We start from the raw sequence: 21,014 nt of genomic DNA on the forward strand, positions 1-21,014 counted from the left end.
TCTGCCTGTACTTGCTCTCTAGAAAAACATATCTGGCCTGTGCCCCAACCCCACCGGGTGTTTCTGCCCACTGATTACACTGAGTGAGAGAATGAATTCGTCCTGAAGAATTGACTCAAACGATGAGAATTTCAGAGAGCCTAGAAAGCTGGCAGGGAGTGTGCCACTGGCATGGGGAATATTACTCTAGTAAGACAAACTGCCTGTTCCACTCATCACAATCAGGAATGGCTTGGAGGAAAGCAAGACAAAAAGCCATGTGATAATCTATACAAATTTTATTTTGATATCAATTTGTATGGAAACAAGCAGGTGTCAGCATTATGCAGGCACAGAAAAAAGGGAAAGAAAAACTCCAGTGATAATTTATCTTGTATTTACACCGTTTGGTTTCAACAAGGACAGGAAGCTTTACTGTTAGCTTCCTGTGGGAACTCCAGTTTCTGCACCTTCCCCTGCTGCCTCTCAGCATCACGATATAGCAGGGATTTCTGGGCCTTCAATCGGCAAGCCAGGCACATGAAAATCGATTCCACGTTCTGGCTTTCTTTGGGGTCCTTGGCCGATGTCTCAAACAAGAGCATGTTGTGGGCATCAGCAAATTTCAGGGCTAAGTTGGAGGGCACCTGGATCTGTTCCCTCAAGTCACACTTGTTCCCCACAAGCACTTTGGGGACTAGTGGGGGCACAGCATGCCCATTGCATTCTTGGATCCACATTTTGAGGTTGGTGAAAGATGTCATCTTGGTGACGTCATAGACGAAGACCACGGCATGTACGTTGCGGTAGTAATGCTCGACCATGCTTTTGCGGAAACGTTCCTGACCTGCTGTGTCCCACACCTGAACCTGGAACATACAAAAATGCAGAGATGGAGTCAGAAAACGGAACAAGAACAGAGAGGAGAAAACATGGTTTTGTAGCACTATAAAAATGAAGTGACACGACGGGTACAGTGGCTCATGCCTGTAGTCCCAGCACTTTGGGAGGCCGAGGCGGGCGGATCACCTGAGGTCGGGAATTCGAGACCAGCCTGACCAACATGGAGAAAGTTCGACTCTACTAAAAATACAAAATTAGCCAGGCGTGGTGGTGCATGCCTGTAATCCCAGCCACGGGGGAGGCTGAGGCAGGAGAATCACTTGAACCAGGGAATTGAAGGTTGCAGTAAGCCGAGATTGCGCCATTGCACTCCAGCATGGGCAAAAAGAGCGAAACTCCATCTCAAAAAAAAAAAAAAAAAATAGAAAAAGAAAAAAAAAATTGAGTGACAAGCCATGACACAGGAAGTGGTTCTTTGACAGATGAGCAGAATGGACTTATCAAAGCATAAAGAGAAGTTTCAGGATTTGTCAAGTTTTTCTTAAGATTGTTAACTGAAAATTTTGAGTTGAAAAAAATCTTAAGATTTTTAGTTGAAAAACTGGATGTAAATTGGTCAACTTTTCTGGAGAGCAATTTGGCAATATTATGAAGAACCTCAAAAATGTTCATAACTCTTAGGACCTGAAATCTCACTTCCAGAAATCTATACAAAAGAAATAGGGATGTGGTCAAAATTTTGTACTAATATTTTACAGTGTTATTTAGAATTTTTTTAAAATAGGAAAAACCTAAATGCTCACCAGAAAAGGAATAGCTAAAGTTCATGTCTATACAGTGGGGCCGGGCACAGTAGCTCATGCCTGTAATCCCAGCACTTTGGAGGCCGAGGCGGGTGGATCACCTGAGGTCAGGAGTTTGAGACCAGCCTGGCCAACATGGTGAAATCTCATCTCTACTAAAAATACAAAAAAAAAAAAAAAAATAGCCAGGCCTGGTGGTGTATACCTGTAGTCCCAGCTACTCGGGAGGCTGAGACATGAGAATCGCTTGAACCCAGGAGGTGGTGGTTGCAGTGAGCTGAGATCGTGCCACTGTACTCCAGCCTGGGCGACACAGTGAGACTCCGTCTCAAAAAGAATAAATAAAAATGAAAATATATCTGTACAGTGGGATATTATGCAGCCATTAAAAATAATGTTTTCAAAGACTAAATTGTAAGAGAAATGCTCACAAAATACAAGTAAGTGAAAATGCAGAATACAGAATTTTTCTTTTTTCTTTTCTTTTTTTTTTTTTTTTTTGGAACAGAATTTCATTCCTGTTGCTAGGGCTAGAGTGAAATGGCACGATCTCAGCTTACTGCAACCTCTGCCATATGGGTTCAAGCAGTTCTCCCACCTCAGACTCCTGAGTAGCTGGGATTACAGGCATGCACCACCACGCCCGGCTAATTTTGTATTTTTAGTAGAGACGGGGTTTGTCTATGTTGGTCAGGCTGGTCTTGAACTCCCGACCTCAGGTGCTCTGCCTACCTTGGCTTCCCAAAAGCGCTGAGATTACAGGCATGAGACACCATGCCCAGCCTCAAAATTTTTCATATGCTATGGTCTCAATTTTTTAAAAAAAATGTTAAATATATGCAAAGCACAGACTGGAAGTGTACACATCAGAACATTAATGGTTATTTATCAGCAATGAGACTATAGTGATATTTATTTTCTTCTTTTTAAATATTTTTCCTTATTTTCTTCTGCAAGTATGCATTACTTCAGGGTTTATTTGGTTTTTTGTTTTTGTTTTTGAGATGGAGTTTCACTCTTGTCGCCCAGGCTGGAGTGCAATGGCTTGATCTCAGCTCACTGCAACCTCCACCTCCCGAGTTCAAGCAATTCTCTCGCCTCAGCCTCTCGAGTAGCTGAGATTACAGGTGCCTGCCACCACGCCCAGCTAATTTTTGTATTTTTAGTAGAGACGGGGTTTCACCATGTTGGCCAGGCTGGTCTCGAACTCCTGAACTCAGGCGATCCACCCACCTTGGCCTCCCAAAGTGTTGGGATTACAGGCGTGAGCCACTGCACCTGGCATTGCATTACTTTTTATTTAAAACATATATATATATATATATATATATATATATTTTGTAGAGACAGGATCTTGTTATGTTGCCAAGGCTAGTCTCGAACTCTTGGCCTCAAGCAATCCTCCTGCCTTGGCCCCAAAATGTGCTGGGATTACACGCATGAGCCACTAGCCTGCATTACTTTTTAAAGAAAACAAAGTTAGTGTTAAAATCTCACCTTCAAACCCTATTTATTTATTTATTATTTTGAGATGGGAGTCTTGTTCTGTCGCCCAGGCTGGAGTGCAGTGGTGCGATCTCAGCTCACTGCAACCTCCGCATCCCAGGTTCAAGAGATTCTACTACCTCAGCCTCCTGAGGAGCTGAGACTACGGTCTTGCGCCACCATGCCCGGCTAATTTTTATAGTTTTAGTAGAGAAGGGGTTTCACCATGTTGGCCAGGCTGGTCTTGAACTCCTGACCTCAAATGATCGAGCCTCCCAAAGTGCTGGGATTACAGGACTGAGCCACCATGCCCAGCCTCCAATTTATTTTTAAGTTCACTTTTTGGTTATGTAAAAGGTAACTTAATTCACTGGATTTTTCTTCTGTATCTCAGCTTTTGGGATAAAGGCCAAATTGTGAAGAAAAAAACTGCTATCTGTAACATATGCAAAGACACAACTCCCAGGAGATATACATTCAGCCCAATATATTTCCTTTTATATATCCAACGTCTTGGACAAGGGAGATTCATGCTCAGAATGATGGTCCCAAGGCCCTATACAATTCTCAGTTATCAAAGAAAATTTGATTATGGCCACTAATTGACTGCTATGGCTCTTAAAACGAAGTATAGCCTTTATTTGGAGTTAGCAGTCAGTAAGTATAATCTAGTAAATATAATTGAATCTGTCGGCTGAGTGAAGATTTTACAGGGCCCTAGAGTCATCATTCCAAATATCAGTTTTCATTGTCCAGGCTCCCCGTCATCTCCCTCTATTGACACGGTTTCCAAGTTCCTCTGGCAAGACCTTCAGATTGAACCCTTCTTCTATTCCGATTTCTGTGTCCCTCGGCCCTCGGCCAGACTCTTCTCTCCTCACTCCTGGACTAGAGCAAAGTATTTTGGATTGTGGATGTTTCCATTGCAGGGTCTCTTGAACACGGCTTGCTTGCTTGCTTTTTTTTTTTTTTTTTTTTTTTTTTTTTTTGTTACCCAGGCTGGAGTTCAATGGCACAATCTCAGCTCACTGCACACCCTCCCCCAACACCCAGGTTCAAGCAATTCTCCTGCCTCAGCCTCCCAAGTAGCTGGGATTACAGGCGTGTGCCACTGCGCCTGGCTAATTTTTGTATTTTTAGTAGAGACAGGTTTTGCCATGTTGGCCAGACTGGTCTCGAACTCCTGACCTCAGGTAACGAAAAGTGAACTTAAAATAAATTGGAGGCGGTAGCAGTGAGTACGCCTGTAATCCCAACACTTTGGGAGGGAGGCTGGGAGCAAGCGGATCCTGAGGTCAGGAGATTGAGACTATCCTGGCTAACACAGTGAAACCCTGTCTCTACCAAAAAAAAAAAAAAATTAGCCGGGCATGGTGGCAGGTGCCTGTAGTCCCAGCTACTCCGGAGGCTGAGGCAGGAGAATAGCGTGAGCCCAGGAGGCAGAGCTTGTAGTGAGCCAAGATTGCACCACAGCACTCCAGCCTGGGCAACAGAGCTAGACTCCGTCTCAAAATAAAAAATAAAAATAAATAAAAATAAATAAATTGGAGGCTGGGCATGGTGGCTCACTCCTGTAATCCCAGCACTTTGGGAGGCCCAATCACTCCTGATCCACCTGCCTCAGCCCCTGAAAGTGCTGGGATTACAGGCATGAGCCCCAGTGCCCGACCTCTGAATACTACTTTCTGACCAGTTTTCCTCAATCCCTGCTTGTATCAGCATGCCATTCACCTCTTCAGGAAACTACTGTAGCCCTCTACTGCATGTGGCATCACATGGATTCCAAATGTGGAATTCTGTCTGCCATAATTTCACCCTTCCCAACCTGGTTTCAAGCTACTCAGCTACACCGGGTTGATTCCCTCCTCTGTACTTTGGGTCATGCTAGTCCACTCCTCCCCTATAGAATCGGCTGCCCCCTCATTGCCCTATCAAAATCTCACTCATTCTTCAAGGTTAAGCTCATGCTTCTGGCTTCTTCCTCAAACCTTCGCCAACTTCCCTTCAATTTTCTTTTCTTAGGAATCTCTGTTGCACTTTTGAGTCTGCATCACACCATTTCGAATAGATTTATGTTTTCTAATTGTCTCGTCAGTGCTCTTGGCATCTCTCCAGCAAGACTGTAAGCAGTCTTTTTCTGCATCAGACCACACTCGTCACTGAGGTTGTCACCATCACCATTATCAGCAGCAGCCACGTTATCAAAAGGCAGTGATGGCCTGAACCACTGAAACTACAAGCAGTCTGGCATCCTAGATATCTGCCAAGGCGATTTCAGAGGGAACGTCTGACTGTGATCACACGAAAAAACATAAGTCCTCAAAGACTGATTTGCTTCTGCAAGCAAGAGACAGAAAATATTTTCATTTCTTCCACCTCTCCGTGGTGTTCTGAACAGGAAGAAAGGGAGAACAGACCACAGGAGGAATGGAGGTCAGTAGGAAGACAGCAGGCATAGCCCAGGAATATCATTACCACTTGGCTCCTGATCCCCACTCCCCACCTCACCCCCCCAGCAGTCTTCACTCTTGCCTTTTGCCTCTGAAGAAGGCTGAATCCCTACCAGCCCTCAGGCATGTGGCAGATGCTTTAACACCATGAGCTCAGGACTCTAAAAATACCTGCCACTAGCAGGAACATGGGTGGGAGTGTGTGAGGTGATTGAGGCTGAGTAAGGTTGGCCATTTGGCTTTTCTTTGGCTTCATAATTGTGTATGCCGCCCAAGTTGCCGGAACTGCCAGGAGGGCCCTCTCTGCTGGAGACCTCCTCTGTCTTTCCAACGCTATTGGGAGCCTTGAAGCTTTTATTTGGAGGCTCCAAATTTAAACTGCAGGCACTGCTCCCTTCCAGCTCTTTGTAAACCCCACCCTGAGTTCTTTGCAGACGTGTCTGTCGTGAGAGGGGAGCCAGGAAGCAGGCTGCTCGCAGCAGAAAATAGAAGAACCAGTGGTGTGGCCTCAGAAGCATCAGAAAGGAAGATCACAGCAGGCAGGTTCCCTAAACACATGAAATGATCTCATTAAAAAAAAAAAGTCGCTGGGCGCGATGGCTCACGCCTGTAATCCCAGCACTTTGGGACGCCGAGGCGGGTGGATCACAAGGTCAAGAGATCGAGATCATCCTGGCTAACACGGTGAACCCCTGTCTCTACTAAAAAATACAAAAAATTAGCTGGGCGTGGTGGTGGGCACCTAGTCCCAGCTACTCGGGAGGCTGAGGCAGGAGAATGGCGTGAACCCGGGAGGCGGAGCTTGTGGTGAGCTGATTTCGCACCACTGCACTCCAGCCTGGGCTACAGAGTGAGACTCTGTCTCAAAGCAAACAAACAAACAAAACATCAGACAGGGTCTCACTCAGTCACCCAGGTTGGAGTGCAGTGGCATGATCTCAGCTCATTGCAGCCTCAACTTCCCCAGACTCAGGTGATCCTCCCACCTCGGCCTCCCGAGTAGCTGAGACTACAGGCATGCACCACCACACCTGGCTAATTTTTGTATTTTTTGTAGAGATAGGGTTTTCCCATGTTGCCCAGGCTGGTCTCAAACTCCTGGGCTCAAGTGATCTGCCCGCCTGGGCCTCCCAAAGTGCTGAGACTCTACGTGTGAGCCACCACGCCCGGTCTCTCTCTCTCTCTCTTTTTCCAGACAAGATCTCATCATGTCACCCAGGCTGGAGTGCAGCAGTGCAATCATGGCTCACTGCAGCCTCGACCTCCTAGGCGCAAGCAATCCTCCCTCCTCAGCTTTCCGAGTAGCTGGGACTACAGGCATGCACCAGCACACCCAACTAATTTTCATATTTTTTTTTATTTCGTAGAGATGGAGTCCTCCTTATGTTGCCCAGGCTGGTCTGGATCTCCCGGGCTCAAGCAACTATCCTGTCTCGGCCTCCCAAAGTGCTGGGATTACAAGTGTGAGCCACCTTGACTAGCAGTGATCTCATTTTGTTTGAGAGTTAGGTGTTCCTGTTCTCAGCATCTTCATAAACCCCTGGCCCACGCCAAGCAGTGAACGCATCTCCTTCCTCTTTTGCAGCTGCCTCTCCTCTCACCCTTTCCTCCTTTCCTGTGGGCACCACATCCATACAGTGTATGGGGGTGAAGACTGCCTCTTAGCCACATACATGTACCCCAGATCCTTGTTTCTCTCAGATGGCCAATGGAGTATAGTGAAGTCAAATCAATTTGGGTGCAGATCTCGGCCCAAGTCATGTTAGTACATGACTTGTTAGGTGTCCTTAGGTAAGTTAGGTGTCCTTAGGTAAGTCACTTTCTCTGTCTTCAGTGTCCTCATCTGGAAAGTGATGATAACAATAATAAGGTAGGGATGCTATGAGGATTAGTAGTCCTTGTAAGTACATGACCCAGTGCGTAATATACACTCTCCCTTCTTTCATGACCTGAAATCTCCACCATTCAGTCTAGATGGGCAACAGTTTGAGCAGGCACTGTTGGAAAGGCAGCAAGCATCCCAGCTCTTCTGCTCAGAAGCTGAGTAAATGCCAGACAAGTCTTTTAATCTCCCTGAACTGAGCCTTGTTTTTCTCACCTCTACAATGGGACCTTGATCCTCCTATGGTTGCTGGGATGATCCAGTGAAATAACACATGAGAAAGGACTTTTGGAAAATGTCAAGCACTCTGCAAATATTAGTTGTTGCTCTGGTCTCAGAAAGGCCATCAAGCCCTCTTCTGTCGGTATGGTTCCTTGAATCCATTGGTTTCTCATCCTGGAAATCATAGAAAGCTTGGCTTCTCGAAGGTGAGACAGAGCTAAAGGCTATCCAGTGGGGAGGGGGGAGGAGAGAGGAATGCTGGCAACATGCCATGGGTGGCCCGGGGACAGGCCCGAACTGATGAGGTGCTAGAGGAGGATGGAGGGGCACAGCGTGGGGAACTGCCAAAGAGAAATCTAACCTTTTGAACTATTTTCTGGGTGAGCTTCAGCAAGCCCCCCACCCCCTGCATGTGCTCTTAGCTGACAGGGGGATTTCTTTTCCCTTGGAAACATAACTGGCATCTTTCTATAGATGAGGCATGAATGTCCTTTTGTTGGAGGCTGATGGGGGAGGGTAGAAGTGCAAAAAAAGGAGACAAATACATCTGTAACCTTTGGAGCATGCCCCAGTGGATGATGGGAAAAGTTTAAAAGAAACCTGTTTTCAACTAGCTGGACTGTCCCATCTGCATCTAAGATCTACACACAAAGCTGACACAGAGAATGGCAAAGGAGGACAGAGACAAAGAGAAACTCACACACAGAAAAAAACCAGCAAGGGAGACAGAGAAACTCACACTGATGGATAATTAACCATTAAGCTAACTGGCAGAAGATAGAAGCTCAGAAGCACTAAGGAAGACATGATGTCATTCTGATTTCAGGCAGCTTCCAAGGAACACTTAGCTCAGCCTCCATCCACTTGATAATGTAACACAGGAAGGTATTTTTTTTTCCCCCAGTGATCAGTAGAGGAACAGAAATTCACAGTCCTGAGCTGTACCTGCCCTTAGCCACAGCTGACCTGCAGTTTATTTGGTCCCCAGGGCTGGGGCACAGGGAGTGCCCAGCCTGTGGGAGGAACCAAACTATTACAGACAGAAGTGCAGCTTCCATGCAAATTTACAAAGAATGATTCAAAAATTAGTTTCTTAGCCTCCCCTCTACTACATACCCTCCCTCCCTACACACACACCCCCCTATTCAGCATTTTCTAATGCATTTAGGAGACAGACTCAATAAATTTAGCTACATCTGTAGGTGACAGACACATCACAGTCATTAAGGGAAGTTCCACTCTTCCTTTGGGGGTTGGGGGATACCTCCACCCTTCCTAGGCTAATGTCAGGAAAGATTGTCAGCTATCTCTTATGATGTCCCTCTGAATTCTTGTCATAGGCAACCTTGTGGGTTGGATGGACCATGGAGCTAGGCTGGAGAGAGGATTTTGTGCTCTTCTAAGCCAGGCAGCATGATGTGTGGAAAGACCAGAAGGGGAATTAGGAGACCTGAGTTCTAGGTCTGGCCCTGTGTGATCTTGGGCAAGTCACTTTCCCTCTCTGAGTCTCAGTTTCCTATCTGCAAGAGGAGGACACTGGATTACAGAATCTGTAACGTCTCTTTTATCTCTGAACATTCTCTGCATTTCACACCTGAGTTGAGACAATCAAAGTGCAAAAAGTAAACCCAGGGCTCCCACCTGTAATCCCAGCACTTTGGGAGGCTGAGGCAGGTGGATCACCTGAGGTCAGGAGTTCGAGACCAGTCTGGCCAACATGGTGAAACCCCGTCTCCACTAAAAATATAAAAATTAGTTGGGCATGGTGGCGGGTGCCTGTAATCCCAGTTACTCGGGAGGCTGAGGCAGGAGAATCACTTGAACCCGGGAGGCCGAGGTTGTGGTGAGCTGAGATCGTGCCATTGTACTCCAGCTTGGGCAACAAGAGTAAAACTCCCTCTCAAAAAAAAAAAAAAAAAAAAGTAAACCCAGTTGAGTTCCGTGTGTCCTGAATACAAATTGAAGGAGGCATCTGAAAGGCTCCTGAGGCCTTGGGCTATAACCCTAAGTCCCTGGCCTACAAGAAAGAGCAAGACTGACTGACTGACATTCTACCTCCCTCTGTCAAACTCCCCCAATCTAAGGGACTGAATATTCCCCTGTAGAGTGGAATGCAGTGGTAAAGAGTATGGTCTCTGAATCTGGGTTGAAATCATGGCCCTGTAACAGGAAAGGCAGGATAGTGAGGTGGCGAAGTGCTTGGGCTCAAGAGTCAAAGACTGAAGCTCAGATCCATAGGCCATTGGGTTATTTCATCTCTCTTAGCCTCAGTCTCCTTATCTATAAAATGGGAATGATAACAATAGTGCTGATTTGATAAAGCTGCTGTGAGGAGCAAATAAGATAATGCATGTAAAGTGCCTAGCCTGGGCTCTTTGCTTATTCAATACATAGTTATTATTATTATTATTATTATTATTGCCTACTCATTGGAGGCTTTTCTTGGTGTTCATACAATTGAGTTCACCAGGACTCAGTTGTAAATGCTTTGATGAGGTGAGGGTGGGGAACATAATGATTGGAGACAGCAAATGGGGCTTCAATACCCTAGGGATGGCCTTGAAAATTAATTACAGCGTGACTCTAACTACACCAAATCAGTTGTCCCTAGCAGGGGTTCATGTATGTGCTACCCCGGGACACAGGCAGGCAACCCAAAAGAGGCCACACCGTTGCTCTTAGACTGAGAAGAACTGGCTGAGACCTCTCTACCACTCTCCTGCAAGGGCTGGTATGTTACAGCCCAAAAGCCTTCTATTGCTGGCCATGGTCTAGGCCAGACCTCGGACTGTCACACCGGACTTTTCTCTCTCTCCCAAAGGGCAAAGCCCTTGGCAGTCATCTCCAAGCATGGCTTTGGCATGTATTCCTTGAACAACTTCAGGCTAGCCAGAGTGTGAGGCCAAATCTTCTCCTATCTAGATCACGTGCTAGCTGCCAGGCCCTGCCATCTTCCCACAGACATGCTGGTCTCTCGCCTGCCAGCTCTGGTCCTGAGACTGCAGCAGCTTTACAAGAAGCAGGGTCACCATCTCCCCACTCTCACAAGCTGCTCTGAGCTCCTTCAGAATCTGCCCTCAGAGGACTCCTCCATGAGCAGTGTCACAAGACTTTGTCCTCTTGAAAATATCATCTTCCCAAAAAAAAGCCTGTATTAAGCACTTATCTGCACGTGGTGTTGTGCTGAGTTCTGTTTCTAGTGAGTCACACTGTCACAGGCTCTGCCCTCTGGGAAAAAGTCTGGAATCTTTGCCAGAGACTGTAAAGTCCAGTTTGGCTAAGTACTGGGGTGTTAGAAGAGAAGGAATGGTTTAAAAATTCCTCCGAGGCCACTGGGTGGTGACTCTTCCACTCGTGTTCATCTCCCATCCCTCACTTTCTAGCTTCCTCCTCCCTCCTTCTTTAGATTCCCAAACACTTCCTTTTTTTCCATTTAAATTTCAGATGGGCTTATTTCCCACCTTTTAAATCCAGGGAACTCTTTGGCTTACTGTAACACTTGATTTTAAGCAAATGAGAGCATTAGGTTTTTGAGGGTTTAAGAGCCCATCCGTAAAGATATTTCTACTTTGGATTACAAAGGCATGTTTTAGAAATTCTAGAATCGTATAGCCTTACATTAAAGAAGCCAGACACACTAGAGGAAGTCTTAACCAAGCAAATGTCAACAGCCCCAGGAAAGGACAAAGACAAGATGCTGCCTTTGACTTTAAAAGGAAATGTAGCAATTCCCCTTCAAAATGCAAGGGGCAAAAAAGATCACAATTTCAAAATAATGTTCTATCTTCCTGACCCTGGGGCTCTCCCTTATCGGTACTGAGCTGTCCATCTTCCTGACATCTAGTGCGTTGGCCCAGTTTCTGAAGCCATTTTTAGAACATGTTCATTTTAATAATCAAGGAGTCAGAGTCTTGCACAGTTTCAAGTGTTTCATCAGTTACTCAGCCCTTCTCTCCACGTCACTCAGAGGAGGGGCCTTGTGGTCACTTTGGCCGTTTGACCAGCAAGAAGGAGGCTTACTGTTACCCCTGACTCTGTCTAGGGTCCAACCATACGCTCAAGGAATAGCCAGCTGTGAGCCTAGAAGAGTTGTCTTCAGTGATTCCATTGCCTTTATAGAGGCCCCCCTCTGCTCCCCTGACACAGGAAGTTGCCCTTGTTATGTCCTCCCTCCCTCCATGCCCTGCACATTGACATATTCGTGTCATATCAGGTTTCTACCTTTTCTGAATTAAAGGTGAGCACAAATGGTCAGACAAGAATATTTGCACTTAGCCTATTACATAAACTCATGGAGGGGGAGGATTGAGCATTTCCCTGGCCCTCGGTTAAGTCACTGCATTTTTACAAAGACCTTCTGAAGACAATACCAACAGAATGAATAAGGAGCAGTTCATGTATTAGATACCCCAGACAAGTAAAGAAAATACCATTCCAGGGGGCCTGTTACAATAAAAAACAAGTTTTGTTGATTACAAAGGGCTGGCTGGTGACCCTGCCTCAATTTCTTTAAAAGGGCTCATGGCTTTCTGCCAGAACCACCTCACTCCACCCCCATCTCAACTCAGCCCTAATCTTAACTATAAACTGCAATTTAAAATAAAGCAGTTTTTTCATTCTCCATGGATTTCCATCCTTTCCTTCCCTCTAATGACTTGAGGCTTAGCTGAAGTGGGGTTTTGCAGCCTATCGGCACCCAAGCGGTAGAAGAGACATCAGGATGTGTAAAGTGCTTTGGGATCCATCCCACAGACTAGGACCCAGAGATGCCTCCTGCCTCCCTCTGCCCACAGGTGCCGCTGCTCGGGCTAGGGGTCAAGGATGGGATCCAACATGCTTTTCCTGGCAGGACCTGGCAGGCAGGAGCAAAGGGTAAGAATGCAACCATTCTCGACCGCCCTAAAAAACTGAGTGATATGGGGACGGGACCCCGCTGAGAGAGGTGAAAAGGGGTGAGGAGGGGCCGAGGATCCTCGGCTCAGCAAGAGGCGAAACCGCCACGCGCTGGGACGCTGGACGATGACAACCGCTACAGCTATGCCTCGGGCGAGGTCCCCTCCCAGGTCCCTCCCTTCCTGGACCTGACCCCCGGGATCACCTTGATCTTCTCGCCCTCGATTTCCACGGTCTTCTCCCTGAAGTCCACGCCGATGGTGGCTTCAGTCTTGTCTGGGAAGGTACCCCCGCAGAAGCGGAAGGTCAGGCAGGTCTTGCCCACGTTGGAGTCCCCAATCACGATGATTTTGAAGATGCGAATCTGCACGTACTGGTCCAGCGACGAGTCAAGCTCCAGGGACGCCAGGCCAGCGGCCGAGGCGGGCTCCAGGCTCCCATGGCCCAGGATGGGCTGCGCCATCTCCCCCGGACCGAACCGGGGCCCCAACCCCCCTCGAGGGCTCCACACAAAGAGAACGTCCACGTTCGTGCGCTCGAGGCGAGCGAGCTCTGTGCGCGTGTGTGTGCGCGCGTGTGTGTGTGTCCGCCCGTGTGTGCGTGCGCCGGCACCGTGTGCGCGCGCGCGTGAAGAGGGTGCCTCTCATTCCGGGCCCCCCTCCTCCTCCTCCAGCGCACCCTCCTTGCAGCTCGGAGGCACCAACACAAAAGCCAGGGAGAGGAGGAGAGAGGGAGGAGAGTGGACGAGCAGCGAGCCTTCTGCCTGTGTGCGCCCTCGGACCGGATGCTCTGGCGAAGGACCCTACAGCGCTGCTCCAGCCGCCGCCGCGCCTCGGCCCACACTCTCCCCTGCCTGCACCCCCGAGACCGACCGGAGGGAAGAAGCCTCAGGAGGAAAGGGAGGGGGTGGGGACAGCAGCACACGCCACCCCGGGATAGACTTCTTTCTCCTTGCCCCCATTTATGTTATAGGTTTCGGGCTCCCCACCCCCACTGGCTCGGAGCGCACGGGATCAGCGGGCAGGGAGCGCAGCTGGGGAGGACAAAGAGCTGCACCCTAAGGCATCACTGGATCACTTCGGCCTCCCTGGAGCAACGCAACTCTGCAGGGATGGGGTGGGGGCTAAGGCACCTCTTTCACTTCGGGAGCAGCCGGCAGCTGAGCCGCGCCTTCCCGGTCCCCGCTACCCCGTCCCCTCTACCCCTACCCTCTACCCGACCCGCGCCTTGGGATAAAGGGATGTTCTGTCTTATTGAGTGAGCAGGTGCACTCACGGGCCCCAGGCAGCCTGAGAGGGCGCTGCCAAGACACGCAGTGGGTTGTCCCGGGCCTGCACAGTTGAGAGGAGGGAGCCAGCGGGCGCGCGTGTGCGTGTGTAGGGGGTGTTACTGTTTCTGTCACAGACTTGCCAGATGTAGGGGGGCGCGTACCAGGCGCCAACATCCCCTCATCACACCACGAGCACCCATCCTCTGAATGTTCAGGAGAGCGGCTCCTATTGGCTGCCGCAGTCGGTTGTGTTTGGCTGGCCAATGGGGAAGGCTCGCCGCGGGAGAGGGCCACACAGAGGCTAGGAGAAGGGGGGAAGCTAGTGGTGGCAGTTCCAGCAAAAGGGGACTTTGTTTATGGGGCTAGCCATTACTGGCCCAGGTGGAGGATCTTGGGACATGGCATAAGCTCCACAGTGCCTTCCACTCCCAAGCCCTCCATATAACCGTAAGTCCTTCCAGAAGGGTGGAGTTTCAGAGGGAGTTGGGAATCCCTAAGAGGGTTCACTCCCCCTGCAGCTGAATGTAGAACAAAGTGGTTGAGTCTAATTTGCCAGAAGCCTAGATTATGCTTGGAAGATGATAAATGAACACAACCTCCTTACAATATTAGGGGGCTGCTTCCCAAAGCTTACTAATCATCACACACATCTTGGTCAAGACCAGTATTCCCTCTCCCTAAAGTCATCCGCAGATTCAGAATTTGTTTGAAATCGACTTTATTGGGGGTACAATTTACATATGATAAAGTGCACCCATTTATTTTTAAGACTTCATCTCTTCCCCTACATATTTCATAAGCTAAGGTAACACTGACACATGTCACTAGCACTGACTTGTGAGTTATTGCTAATGCGATCAAGGTCAGAGATTCAAGCATCACAGTTGAGCTGCCATCTTATTTGGGAGGCTGAGCTGCAGGAAGAGACAAATATGACCAAATCCATTTCTGCTGAGAGAAAAACAGTTTAGTGCATAAGTGATATATCTGAGAGCAAACTGGAATGTAACTACTCAAGGACGTCCAAGTTACTCAGAATGGCGTCTTCCAGTTAATAAGTTTATAAGTTGAGCTAGCAGATATATTTACAGCTATATCATATATGCAGGTCGCCCATTCCTAAAACCCTAGATTATACTACTCAGCATTAAAACTACCCAGATAAGGATTTAATCTTAGTTGGCTAATCCAAAATCATCCTTATGAATACCAGTTTTCATTGTATTATGTATCAATCATCATTGTACAGTATTTTTGGTTTTGGTTTGCTGGATCGTTCCCCTCTGTATTGGAAGCTAATGCTCCTGATGATCTTTATCTACAGCATAGCTTTAAGGCGGAGAGGGGTAACTATTAATTAGGCACATCCTGTACACAAAGTAGAAAGGGGCTTTGCCCTTTGCCAACCCACAGCTAGAATTAATGCCAACTTCCTGAGAGATATAAAAAAATAAACATATGTACATAATAAGATTATTTCAATGTATGCTTCTAGCAAAAACTTGTCACTGAGTCTACTTTTGTAAGGAAGAAACTTTGATTTCTGAAAATATGATATCTCAAAATGGGCTTCTTGCCCTAATAAAAGGTGTCTGTTACTTCTGTGGGGTGAGACTTTGGGGGACTTCCACTTATATTGTTTGGAATTAATTCAATGAGTATATATTGCTTTTGCAAAAAAAAAAAGATAAAAAGATAATTTTTAATTAAAAGGACAGGAAAACTACCGTATTGTACCTATTGTAAAAAAATTAAACGTACTATATAATGCCGTTTGTGTTAATTGTGCATTATTAAATTACTGACTTTCAAATACATGCAGTTGTTTTCATAGGTACCTGATTATCATGATTTTGACAGTGTTTTCCAGTCCCTTTCGCAATCAGATATAATTAACTTTGTATTTAATCAATCCATGATCACTGGTTTTTAGAAATATCAATAAAAATCAATGTCTGCAAAGCTGTTAAAATATTAAGTAAATATAAATAATTTTTACGTTACTCTGGAATTGATATTTTCAATATTTATCTCCTGGCCTAAAGTGATCCACCCTCCTCGGCCTCCCAAAGTGCTGGGATTACAGGCATGAGCCACAGTGCCTGACCATATTTTCAATATTTATCCAAAGGAGCTCTAGATAAAATGTCACCCATTGCCTGCACTTCTGAACACTGATCTACTCTGCTTAATGGGTAAGGGAACCCTGGATCATTTTCACCCAATAAAGACTACTTCCTAGGCCTGGCACAGTGGCTCACACGTGTAATCCCAACACTTTGAGAGGCTGAGGTGGCAAGATTGCTTGAGCCCCGGAGTTCAAGACCAGCCTGGGCAACATAATGAGACTGTCTCCTAAAGAAAACCAAAAAACAAAACTGCTTCCTTGGTTAAACTTCATAAAAGAATGTCTTTGTAGGCCGGGCGAGGTGGCTCATGCCTGTAATCCCAGCACTTTGGGAGGCTGAGGCAGATGATCACCTGAGGTCAGGAGTTCAAGACCAGCCTGGACAACATGGTGGAACCCTGTGTCTACTAAAAAGACAAAAATTAGCCAGGCGTGGTGGCATGCGCCTGTAATCCCAGCTACTCGGGAGGCTGAGGCAGGAGAATTGCTTGAACCTGGGGGGCAGAAGTTGCAGTGAGCCGAGATCTGCCACTGCACTCCAGCCTGGGTGACAAAGGGAGACTGTCTCCAGAAGAAAAAAAAAAATTATCTCTTTTTCTTTTTTGAAATAGGGCCTTGCTCTGTCATCCAGGCTGGAGTGAACGGGAGCAATCACTGCTCACTGCAGTCTCAGTCTCCTGGGCTCAAGTGATCCTCCCATCTCAGCTTCCTGAGTAGCTAGAACCACAGGCACATACTACCACGTCTGGCAAATTAAAAAAAAAAAAAAAAAATGTTAGAGATGAGGTCTCATTATGTTGTGCAGGCTGGTCTGGAACTCCTGGTCTCAAACAATCTTCCCACTCATCCTCCCAAAGTACTGGGATTACAGGCATGAGCCACTGCACCCGGCCCTGTAATTTCATTCTTTATCCCCATCCCACCAAAATAAATAAATAAAATAAAATAAGTAACTTCATTACCTGCAAAGTTAGGGCCAAACTCTTTTCCCAGTTCAAATCTGGCCCCACCATACTTGCCTGTGCTTATCACTGCTTCTTTTTCTTTTTTTTTTCTTTTTGGAGACGGTCTTGCTCCATCACCCAGGCTGGTGTGCAGTGGCACAGTCTCGGCTCACTGCAGCCTCCACCTCTCAGGTTCAAGCGATTCTCCTGCCTCAGTCTTCCTAGTAGCTGGGATTACAGGGGCACGCCATGGCGCCAGGCTAATTTTTGGATTTTTTGTAGAGACGGGGTTTCACCACGTTGGCCAGGCTGTTCTTAAACTCCTGACCTAAAGTGATCCACCTGCCTAGGCCTCCCAAAGTGCTGGGATTACAGGCATGAGCCACGGAGCCTGACCACATCAATACTTCTTAGTATGATGTCCCCTGAAAATGTGCTGGGGTTTGTTTTTTCTTAAACACTTCCAAGCCTTTTCATTTAACAAACAGCATGGTGCTTCCTCTATGACACTTTACAAATATTAGCTCATTTAGTCTTCCGAACACCCTCATGAGATTGGTAGATGAGGAAAATGAGGCACAATTAAGTGACTTGCCCAGGTGGCAGAGCCATGATTCAATCTGGGTTGGTCTGGATCCAAGGTCAACATGTTTAATAATGAAAAATGTTATCTTTGGTCCCAAAGTATTCATCATCTGAAATATCATTCCTTTTCCTCCACGATTTGAATTTTACTACTCATCCTTCAAGATACAGCTCAAATAACTTCTTGTATGAAGTTCTTCCATAGCGATTCCATCCCATAGTCTTCTCTCTTGCTCTGTCCGGCACGACACCGGATATTAATTTCAATGACCGGTGTATGTCATCTCCCCAACTAGACAGTGGCCACTTCCTATACAGATGCTACGTCCAAATAAACCCATTGTAAATTGAAAATATCTTAAGTCAAAACTGCATTTAATACCCTGACAAACCCATCATAAAGTCGAAAAAACGTAAGTTGAACCATGATTAAATCCAGATGCTCCTCGACTTACATGGGGTTAGGTCTCATTAAACCCATCATAAAGTCGAAAAATTGTTAAGTTGAACCATTGTGAGGGGTAAGTCGGGGACCATCCGTACTTTTCATACCCACTAGAGCCCCTTTTATAGTACAATCCAAGAGGCAAATGCTCAATAAATACTTGTTAAATGAATATGTAAGTTGAATATTTGAAACAGGCACATTTCATGCTCTGCATGCAGCCAAAACATTATTTCCAATTTAGCTTATATCTGGCAGAGTCAAAACACCTATTTATACTCAGCCCCTCACCCTACTCCCATAACTGAAAGTTCTGCTTAGAAGACTTCTCTTCCCATAAAGTCTGAGAAGCACAAACGCTTTTTGCTAACATCCTGCTCTCAAGCATCCTGAAACCACAGCAGGAGACCGTGTGTATCTGTAGCACCTGGTACAGCATCTAGGACACACAACTGCACTAAAAAATAAAGGTGAGAGGCGGGAAGGAGAGCGCCGAATTACTCGTCCGCGAAACGGGTTGGGTGGGAAAGAGCCGGCAACTGGTAAAAGATGGCAGTACACGCCGGATCTGGGAAGCCAGGTTCCGCGCCTCGGACTCATGGAAAAATTGGATCTGGATCATAGCAAAAGAATCAGGAAGGCTTCAGTATCAAGTAACTAGTGGCCTAAAACCAAAAAACAAAGTGCGGTGCTGGGGCTACGCTGCTGTGAGATGCTGTTATCAGTTCCTGTCACCAACACAGCGACAGCACCAGGCACAACCGCCAATCAAAGCGGCCCCACGAGTCCCTCCTTAGACAGCTTCCTTAACTCGTTCAGTCCAACACCGTGCCACCAACTCGCGAATACCGGCTACCTAGAGTCAAGGTCTTTGCGAGCGTGCAGTCAGGTAGTGCATGCGCAAATCCTCTCGCCGTGCGGACCAATCGCAATGTGGCAGCGAGTGCTACGCCTGCGCAGTAGGCCTCCGGTCGCCGTTTCCCTTCCCCGGCTCTAGCAGGCCGGCTTCTCTGTCCAATGCCCACCCGGAGCTGGGAGGAGGAGTCTGCGTAGTGTGCGTGTGAAGAGACAGGGGGAGCTGGCCGGGGCTCGCGGTGTTTGACCCGTCGGTCGTGCGTGAGAGGAAAGGGAAGGAGGAGGACCCGAATAGCGGTCGCCGAAATGTTCCGGTGTGGAGGCCTGGCGGCGGGTGCTTTGAAGCAGAAGCTGGTGCCCTTGGTGCGGACCGTGTGCGTCCGAAGCCCGAGGCAGAGGAACCGGCTCCCAGGTGATTGACCCATTCCAGGCAGCCTCCAAGTCCAAGGGCCTGGCGCCTTAGGCTCTCTGTGCGTTGCAGCCCTCTACCCTCGCGTCCCCCGAGAAACTTAACACATAGTCGCGTGAATTCCAAATTGGCAGACTCCGAACCCTGAATCTTGCAAGCGGAGGAATTGGTTCAGCCATGCCGACCTGACCTTCAAGAGATTTGAACCCAGTAGTCGGCCTGAGGCCTTTTCCGGGGAGCGTTTGCTGTTCAGGGATCCCAGAACAACTGGCCGTCGCCGCCTCCCCGCCATCCCCATTCCCCACCCCCCTTTTTAGAGCAATGAGGTCAAGTAGACTTTATCATTTACCGAATGAGACTTTAAACAGGACGTTTAAGACCTAAGCCTAAGTTTCTTGTGTAAATGAGGGTATTATCTGCTCAGCCTCGCAAACCATAGATGAGATCCATGGATTTGAATGCCCAGTGAAATAGAAACGGTGCAAGGCAAGTAAGGAGTCGGTCGGTTGTGCACCAGACACATAGAGAATTGGCCCAGAATTAATTGGAGATGCCTGAGCCGTGTAGTTCTTGGTGGTTTTTAAGGCTTCAAAGAAACAGTTTGCAGAACGCATTGTATTTGTCCTCCGTTAAGTTGTTTCATCAAATTTTAGAGCTGGAAGGGTTTTGTGGTAAAGTTCAACCCACTCATTTTATAGATAATAAACTGAGGCACAGAGAGGTGAAACTACTTGCCAAAGGTCACATCGTTAATAGGTAGAGCTAAGGATATTTTGCTAGCCTCCAGGTCCTTAATCCCTTTGCTGTAACTCCATACTGCTTCCTAAAGTTGACCCCAAAAAGTTAAGAATGAATTCGGGTCTCTTCCCAGTAATTAGCCCATTGTGCATCAGATATCCGTGAATTTATCTGAGCATGGCTTGAGCCTGCTTATTTTCGTACTGCATTACTTCATGGGGACAATGAATGATCCACCTGTAGGAGCTGCTTTAAAAAAAAATCAGTAATCTTTCAGTGTCCATCCCCAGGGCATTTGCAATGTCGGAAGTTATCCTTGAGGCTTTTACAATACAGAAACACCTGGGTGCTTTAAAAATAAAAAGTGGAAAATGTTTTCCTTGGGTTGTTAGGGTCTTTGCAAATGTGCATTTGAACAGTTTTTCCAGTTGCTATGCACAATGAAAATGTTTCCTGATAGGTGTATTTGAGTTATGTCCTGGGACATATTGCTCTTGGAACTTAAAACTTCTGCTTAGCTTTTAAACTAATGCCTTATCAATGGATGTCATCTTTGTGGGTTTTGTGCATTGAAATGATGGTGCTCTGTGCTTGTTGCACAGAAATTGAAATAACCTGAATTTTTATTTATTTTTATTTTTATTTTTTTTCGAGACGGAGTCTCGCTCTGTTGCTCAGGCTGGAGTGCAGTGGATGCGATCTCGGCTCACTGCAAGCTCTGCCTTCTGGGTTCACGCCATTCTCCTGCCTCAGCCTCCCAAGTAGCTGGAACTACAGGCACCCGACACCATGCCTGGCTAATTTTTTTTTTTGTATTTTTAGTAGAGATGGGGTTTCACAGTGTTAGCCAGGATGGTCTCGATTTACTGACCTTGTGATCTGCTCGCTTTGGCCTCCCAAAGTGCTGGGATTACAGGCGTGAGCCACCGCGCCCGGCAATAACCTGAATTTTTTCATCCACACTGGCCTTTCAGACTTTGAGTAGTTGTTTTGCTTAAGTCTCACGACTTTTACCAGCATTCTAAAGTCTGACCAAAAGTTCTCATCAATTAAATATGCATTTGCAAAGTTAAGTTGATGTAT

General features: G+C 47.0%; 2 protein-coding genes across 3 annotated transcripts in view; one reads left to right on the plus strand and one right to left on the minus strand.

Annotated features, from left to right (window-relative positions):
- Nucleotides 1–263: 263 nt before the first annotated feature.
- Nucleotides 264–13,452, minus strand: RAB33A (RAB33A, member RAS oncogene family). Its single transcript, XM_003918266.5, has 2 exons — nt 12,763–13,452; nt 264–848 (listed from the first exon to the last, which is right to left on the minus strand). The coding sequence occupies exons 1-2, from the start codon at nt 13,018–13,020 to the stop codon at nt 393–395; spliced, it is 714 nt and encodes a 237-aa protein (XP_003918315.1). The 5' UTR covers nt 13,021–13,452; the 3' UTR covers nt 264–392.
- A 5,412-nt stretch (nt 13,453–18,864) lies between these two features.
- The window catches only part of AIFM1 (apoptosis inducing factor mitochondria associated 1), a 36,037-nt gene continuing 33,887 nt past the window's right edge, over nt 18,865–21,014 (plus strand). For both annotated transcript variants that reach the window (XM_003918264.3, XM_003918265.5), the window contains exon 1: nt 18,865–19,196. In XM_003918264.3, the coding sequence (XP_003918313.1) occupies nt 19,091–19,196 (106 nt within the window). In that variant the 5' untranslated portion in view covers nt 18,865–19,090. The remainder of the gene's footprint in view (nt 19,197–21,014) is intronic.

This window comes from Papio anubis, chromosome X (assembly GCF_008728515.1).
Source record: "Papio anubis isolate 15944 chromosome X, Panubis1.0, whole genome shotgun sequence".
Taxonomy (NCBI): Eukaryota; Metazoa; Chordata; class Mammalia; order Primates; family Cercopithecidae; genus Papio; species Papio anubis.